The sequence below is a fragment of the Dromiciops gliroides genome, chromosome 6 (assembly GCF_019393635.1).
Source record: "Dromiciops gliroides isolate mDroGli1 chromosome 6, mDroGli1.pri, whole genome shotgun sequence".
Taxonomy (NCBI): domain Eukaryota; kingdom Metazoa; phylum Chordata; class Mammalia; order Microbiotheria; family Microbiotheriidae; genus Dromiciops; species Dromiciops gliroides.
In genome coordinates this window covers 47111104-47119286 of record NC_057866.1, presented here as the reverse complement: position 1 = coordinate 47119286, position 8183 = coordinate 47111104, and the positions used below count along the sequence as shown (strand labels likewise).

At 43.1% G+C, this 8183-nt stretch overlaps 1 protein-coding gene across 1 annotated transcript; it reads right to left on the bottom strand.

Annotated features, from left to right (window-relative positions):
• Window positions 1–1867: 1867 nt before the first annotated feature.
• Window positions 1868–3455, bottom strand: FANCF (FA complementation group F). The gene has a single exon (XM_043972465.1). It carries the CDS (start codon window positions 3453–3455, stop codon window positions 2322–2324), a length of 1134 nt encoding a protein of 377 aa, XP_043828400.1. The 3' UTR covers window positions 1868–2321.
• Window positions 3456–8183: the final 4728 nt, after the last annotated feature.

Below are 8183 nucleotides of genomic sequence, written 5' to 3'. Positions count from 1 at the left end.
TAGTCCAGCTTGGCTCATTTTACAGATGATGAAATAGAAGCCCAGAGAGGTGATTTCCCTCCGGTTTACATTGAGAATTTAAGTCAGCTGTGGAACTTGGACCCGGGTCTTCTGACTCTCAAGCTGGGGAATCTTTCCATAAATACACCTATGTGCAGAGCAGAACAAACTAGATTTACACTATTGGATTTGGCATGTAGGAAAAATGAAAAATGGACTAATCAGAGACTGGAGAGGAATCAGAGACAAGGAGGAACATTGCCATCTTTTCAGCCACAAACCATTTTATCTAAAAGGTAAGCCTCAAAACATCCTTTGAGATTGTCTTACTTCATACACTTCCCTGAACTACTCATATGGAAGAAAAGCGATCAAACTTGGAGTCTGGCCTGAAATCAAATTATGGCTCAGAAAAACACTGGTTCTTTAAAAATAGGATATTTAGCCTCTGGCATTTTTGTCATTCTTTAAACAAAAGATAGGGGTCATATATTACAAATATTGAAGCTTGGTAGTGAAGAGAACAAAATTTGTCAGTAGGGTATGAAAATATAAGACTTGTAAATCAAAACCTCAGTCATCTGGCATGGTTTATGTAGAGAATCTCATGACTCAGCTGGCATGTTGACTGAGGATCACAAAGGTTAACCATTATTCCAAAAGAAGAATAGCAGATACATATTTTTGCTCAAAATAAAGTTAAGCTATTGAGCAGTCCACGGATAAGAGCCAAACGGTATACACTTCATTAGTATTTCTTGAAGCAAAATCTAAAAATATAACAAGCATGTAATATATTACATAAAGCACTTAGTCTGATTCAGCTTTTCAAACTAAATAAATTGGGACATTTTGCCTACTCTGTGCTATAATTTGCTGGCCCATCACCACTATCTTTCTGGGTTTAGGTCATCTGTGTGACAAAGGAAAGGATCACAATGCTGCTGATTGTAACATTTTACAACTACTAAAATTGTGTTCTTAGAAAAGTTGCCCATTCGCACATCACCACAAACACTTGATTATTACATGATATATGAGCACGTATCCCTCTAAATTATGTGACACCACTGGATAGTCTAATTGCTTAGGGCAGTGCTGAGTGAATCCATAGCCAGGAATTAGTTACTGATTTATGAAGTTCTGTGTAAGAATGACTAGCTGCCAGTTTTGTCCACTTACACCTCCAAATTTCTCTGATGTCAGCCACGGGGTCCAATGGTCTATCACTACAGAATCTATTCTCTCCCCACTTCAACCTTTCCATGGCCATCATAGTTCTATTCTCACCCCAAATCTTTAACTTCATGGGAACAGGAGTGTAGTGGAAAGAACACTAAATTTAGTCAGTACCTGACCTTGAATCTTAACTACATTGTACTTGCTATGTGACTTTGGGCAAGTCATTTGACCCTTCTGTTGCCTGTTTCTTCTTAGATCAATGAGGGACTTGTACTAAATTTTCTACAAGGTCCTTCTAGTTCTAAGATGTAGATAAAGTGATCCAGTTTATCATTATTCCTTCCAAATGAAAGAGGCAGAGGCCTGCATACATTGTTAGAACAGATCAGAATGCCAATTGTTTTGGCTTCACTACTTTTCTTTGATAAAAATGGGTATCCAGCTGAGTAAGGGAGAAGAGGCATTTCCAGAAGGGGCTGCGATATTAATACAGAAAGCATCAATGAAAAATTAATCAAAAACTTTTGTGAACACCTAAGCTTATTTTACACACACACACACACACACCCCTGAAAGTGTATCCTATTTGAAAAATCAGAATTGGAGTAACTTCTAGGGCTTGCCCAAAGGATATAAGTTTAATTTAAATCCTTTTTTCAGAGTGATTCTTAAAAAATATCAACAATGTAAAGGAAAACACTTAAATAAGCACAGAAAGGAAAGGCCCATTTAGTCATTTCAAACAGACTATTCTTTGGCAAATATTATATAGTAACAGTAAAAGGCATTTTTAATTTATGGAAGGTGCCGGTAAAGAATGAGTTTACTAGGATTTTGACTTTTTTTAGAGTATTGGGGATAACTTTTGCACTACTGTGTATATCCAGACTTGTATATTCAACATGAATGTCCAGTTCTTGTAAACTGTGAGGACACCTCCTTGAGTTGAAAGGCTAAAGCCACTCTGGGGCTGACCAGGCTGTCTAGATGGGGGGCACTGTTCCCCCAATGTGTACATTCAGGATGAAGGGCCGGTTTCAGTTCATGTAAACAGTGAGAGCACAAACTAGAGTTCAAAGGCCGAGGTCACTGTGGGCCCGGACACTAAGTCCAGAACCTGGGGCATCTCCCCCCTGGTCTCAGCATCCTCCGCCCTCTCCAATGTCTCGCATCAGGTCAGTCCATACACTGAGCCCTTGAGCTTCGAAGCCTCCGTCCCGAGCCTTGCAGGCGTCCAGGACGGCCCGAGCCTGGTTTCTTAGGGGACTTGGGGATTGGCAGAAGCCTCGGAAGCAGTCCCGGAGGCGCTCCCAGGTCAGTCCCTCCGGGCCAGCCCCGACCCAGGCGCCCTGCACTGGATCGAAGTGGAGCTGGCTGCCCCAGTCCCTGAGCAGGTCCAGGAAGGCTTCGCCCAGGGAGGAGTGGTGGCTGGCTAGGGAGGCGAGAAGGGGGGCGGGTAGAAGGCGGCAGAAGGCGGCCAGTGGGGCGGGCCTTGCCAGGAGCCAGGTCAGCAGGGAGGTAGCGGCACTATGGCTGAGGTCCACTGGGCTCGCTGGGTCCTCTTCATCTGGATCCTCGTCCTCATGCCCGTCGGGCTGGGCCGTGAGCGGCAGCAGCAGCGCTTCGGCCACCACATTCAGCCAGCGGGGCTGGGGCAGCTGCACCCACAGGCGGTCCAGGAGCAGGGTCTCGGAGCCGGGCGCAGCCCTGGCCTCTTCTCGGAGCCGCCGTAGCAGCAGCTCGGCCTCGGTTCTCCGCAGCACGGGGTCAGACCAGGGCGGGCTGGCGCCGAGCAGCGGCAGCAGCAGCTGGGAGGCGGCCCTGCGGCGAGCCAGCTCGGCCAGGCGGTCTCCCAGCCCGCCCTCTTCGCCCGCCTCGTCCTCGGGCTCCCCGCGCTCGGGCTGCAGGTGCCGCAGCAGCTCGTGTAGCGCGGGGCCCGGCAGCGCCGCGTTCTCGAGCAGCCCCAGCGCCAGCAGCTGGTCCCCGCGTCCCAGGCCCGCGAAGCTCCGCAGCGGCCCCGGCGCCCAGCAAGGTCCCGCGTGCGCCGCGTTCCCACCCCCGGGGCCAGGCCGCAGCGGCAGGCTGCGTAGCCTCTCCACCAGCGCCGCCCGCACAGCGCCGCGATGGCGGAAGCGCCCGTGCACGTGCCGCAGGTAGCGGGCCCAGCGCAGGGCGCGGCGCACGGCCACGCGCCCCCAACTGCCCGCATGGCGCGTACGGGACACCGCTACCACCTCAGCGAAGCGTTCCAACTGCTCCAGCAGCAGCTCCATCACCGCGGCGCGCCGGAAATGACGCAGACTTACCCGCCTTCTTCCTCCCCGCGCGTCCGAAACGGCTCATCCTTATTGGCCCAGCTGCCTGTCAATCAGGCACCATCTTTACTGTGGGCAAAAGGGAGGGCAATAAAACCTCACCTTGACGCTCTGAGCAACCATAGCAACTGTTGCCAGAGGAGCCTGTTCTCCATCTTGAATACGGAAAAGAAAGAGCGCTATCTCATGGGTACTCAGTTGGTACTAGGGCCCGAGAACTCGTTTGACCCTTCTTGATTTATTTGGCCATCAGATATTTTGTTTCGCATTACAAATGTCTGTACTAATAATAGCGCGGAGACCGAACTAAAATATAAAGATGTGGGAACATAATTACTTCTCTGTAGAAGATAATGACATATCTTTTGGGTTTCATATATATATGAAAAAATATTTAATAATATGATACATTATTTAATGTGTTTTTTATATACACACACATACATATACACAGATATGTACATACACAATATAGGTATGGATATATACAGATATTCACAAATACATATGTATATGTTTACATACATATGTGTACATTTATATGAAAACATTTTATGTAGGAAAAAGGTTATGAAGTACAGAAACAAATCAAGCAAATAAGCATTTAAATACATAGTGTCAGCACAATACCCTGACACATAGTAGAGCCTTGATAAATGTTTATGGACTGAATAATATGTGTTAGATTTTGTGGATAAAAATGACTAAGCTCCTTGAGGGCAGGAACTATCAAAGAAGATGAAGTATACATAGGGAAAGGAAAACAATAGAAACGGGATCTATGATTTCTGTGGTATAGGAGTTTGCAGGGAAAGTATTCCAGTAGATATTTTTTTTTGAGCAATGAGGGCTAAGTGCCTTGTGTGCCCAGGGTCACACAAGCGTCTGAGACCGGATTTGAACTCAGGTCCTCCTGAATCCAGGGCTGGTGTTTTATCCCTGAGCCACTTAGCTGCCCTTCTCCAGTAGATTGAAATAGATGGTTCACTTGCAATCATGTAGTCCACAGTCTTATAGCGGTAAATTTTATTTTAAAGACTAATAAAAAGTTGGGAAACAAAAATCTCCCCACTAAGTGGTACAGAATACTTTACCTAAAGGTTTCCAGGAAGTGGGAAGCTCCCATTCTATTGCAAGAGTTCCATTTCCAAACAGCTCCGTCACCTGTACAAGGTTCAAGGGGATTCTAAGGATAAACAGAAAAAAAAGTGTGCTAAGAGACACTAGACTAAATGAGCCAAAAATTTCAGTTTTCTAGGGTGTATTCACTTGCTGTCTGTTAAAAAAAAAATAAAAATGTGCTTTTAATGTGAACTTAATCATCAACAAACATTTCAAGATACAAAAAAGAACAAGAGGATTGTGTATGAGAATGTAAATTTGTGTCCTGTGCGGTTTAAAACATTTCTATCTGTGTGTCTGCCTGTCTGAAATTTAACATAGTGACAAAATTAGTCTATTTCTGTCTGTATTTTTTCTTCTATGATTTTTCTTCATATTTCTTGTTGGATAGCTGGATTGAGAGGCTTTAAGTAGCTAAGATGTGGTAGAGGATGAGGAAGTTGATAAAGGTTCTTTTTAGCCCATTGAAGGAGGCTCAAGGGACTTTCTATTTGGTGGTAAGAAGGAAACCCAGGTGGGCGGGACTTTTAAAATCAGGCCTCCACCTTAATTGGAAATACTTCAGCCAGAAAGGTCTGAGGAAATCATTCCGGTGACCTTTAACACTACTTAGTTTAGTGCAACAAAGGGAAGTTCTACAGAAGAAAGGTATGGAAACTGCTGATGACAAAACCCTAAACACAAGCCATCGCAGGCTTTTTCTATGCAGACTTACTAGCCTAGTAGGACATTAGATCAGCAGATGTTCAGTTCTTTAAGCAAGTGAGGATTATCAACATGGTAGGTTATAACCTGTACAAATTAATGTAATCAGTCTCACTCTCTCCTCTAGAGTTATTTGGATTTCTGCCTCACTTAAATCCCATTCACTTTTGAGTCAAGACATTGCGCTCCTAATGTCATTGGTTCCCTCCGAGAACAAAGGATGAACAACAACAACTTTATGGACATTCAAAAAAACTGGATCATTTTTGGGAAAAAGAGGTAAAGGGTGGATCTCTGTGGGGATATTTTTTTAGGAATCTGGGATATTTGACTCAGTAAGGCTGAGATAAGAAAATAGATTCAAATATTAAACTTTCTTTAGAAAGAATTTCTCCCCATCTTCTGATGCTGTGGGAAAAGCAAATGATTGTAATTTGATGAGGGCATTTAAGGGCACTAAGAAGTTACTAAAATGTTGCTCCTCATTTTGAGAACTTAAAGGCCATCTTGAGAACCAATGATGACAGCAAAGAGGAAGTGGTGGTTATGATGAGAGTAAATTGTGAGGATCCTTCTGTATGTGAAGAGAGGTGACACTGAAAAGATAGTGGTGACACTTGTAGCTTGGAAGATAAACTCTCCCTCCCTCCATGGCGCATGCTCAGTATTATCATTCCTGGTTCTGGTAAACCAGTGGTACCTTGCAGCCTAATTCTCACCAGGTGCTGTCCTAGTACTGAAATTACCTTATTTAGTATAACAGGGTAAACTCTTAAGTGTTTCCTTGGTCATTTCCTGCTTTGTGACAGCAGTGGAGGGGATGGCAAGGAGGGGTTGTTGGGAGGAGAGGGAAGTAGTATTTTAAATCTATTTAAAAACAGTTTCCCTCTTAATCTTTTGGCTTTGACTCTACTGTGGGGCAAGTAGTGCATTTGGTCTCTAAACTCTTGCTTTGGGAGGCTTCCCATCACACAAAGACCCATAGGCAAGCTTATACCCGAGGTTTTGACTGCCCCCCCCCGCCGCCTTTTTTTGCTTTATAATTCCTTTCCTGAGTAGGTGACTGAACATGCTTCTTGACTTAGCTGTGTACAGAGACTTGGAGATGACCTTGCAAATTTGATAGGTCAAGAAGTCCAGTAAGTGGAGTAGGAAATCATGGCAATGACAAAAGTGGGCTAGAGACAAGGAAAGCTTTTATATCAGACAGAACAGTCAACAATCGGAGAATTGACCCAAGTCTGGACATTTTGTCAGAGGGCATATACTGGGAGTGGTTTAGACAGTGTGATGACCAAGTAAATGGTTAAACACTTCATTAGCAATCCTGCGGACTGCTTTGTGTTCTGATGAGCATAGAATATTAGTCTCTCTTCTGATTGTAAAAGTGATTGTAAGTTGTTACTGGATCCTGTGTTAAGTTTACTTTTAAGTTTAAGTTTTGTATTTGTGAATGACCTATGTTAAGCATTTATTTTCTGTGTAAATTTAACTCCTATATCTGATTCCTATGGAATAGCAGCAACTGGTTCTTGCTCTTCTTTGCCTCCCCAGTGCTTAGCCCAGTGCCTGACATATGTTGGGTACTTAATAAATGCTTATTGTTTGACTGGATGACTGCCTACATTGAGTGCCTTCTTTTTTACCCTTTAATTGTTTTTAGTAGGAAAAATCAAATCAAAACAACAACAAAAAACCCCACTCTAACTTGCAAGTGTGAGAATCAGAAACCTAATTCTTTGGGCACAGCATCATTTCTTCAAGGTCATACAGTCAAAAGACTTTTCAGTGTATCCTGAAGGGGATGAGTGAGCATCAGAGTATAGATAATAAGGGCTCTTTGTTTCATCAGGCTATGGAATCCTTCTTCCTACACAAGCATCATATTATGTGGATGACAGTACAGCTTGTGGACTGGTTGCTAGTCCCATGGGTAGAATATTCCAGTAGGGTATGACTAATGATGGAAGATGAGAGATCAGATTATGTTTAGTATACCTTGCCTGAACCATGAACAGCTGAAATCACTTCTAGGATTGTGTTTTAGAAGGAGGTAGCTTAGGAGGAACCTAATATGGAATTTTGTAGAAAACTGGGGAATCAGTTTTTAAGATTCCTTAAAGAGAAGAAAATCCCAAAAGAATGGGAACAAATCACAGATGGTATTATTCAAAAAAGGTAATTGGGAAGTCACTAACAGCTACTGATTCATATGCTCGACTTTTTCATCTCCCTACAGTCTTTATAAGAATTGTCTCTCTGTGCATGTATGTAGATTACCTTTGGTGAAAGCATGACAAGGCAATAGGTAGATTTTTCAAGATATGTTTTCTTCTTTCCTTCCTTCTGTTCTTCCTTCTTTCCCCCCTTCCTTTTTTCAACAATACCCTCAAAGTGACACAGTTGATTTAGAGATGTGGAGAAAATATATTTAATTTGGGCTCCCCCTGATAGGATATAAACTCCTAGAGAATAGAAATTGTTTAATTTTTTTCTATTTGTATCCCCTGTACAAGGTCTCACACACTCAAAGCACTTAATAAATATTTGTTTATTGACTAATTGATAGTTAGCTAGAAAAAAATGACTTGGTGAATGAAACAAAATGCATCCTTGGGGCTTCTTCTAAAACAAAGTATCTTTTATATGCAACAGGAGCATATGGTAAAATTATTCAAGAGTCTGGTGATAGATGCAATAATCCTTTGAGAATCCTTTTCTCAAATATCATTCTTCTCAACCTCTCTGCATCCTTTAACATTATAGACTATCTTTTCCTAGATTCTCTCTCTCTTGACTTTTATGAGGGGCAGTTAGGTGGTATAGTGGATAAAGCACCGGCCCTGGATTCAGGAGAAC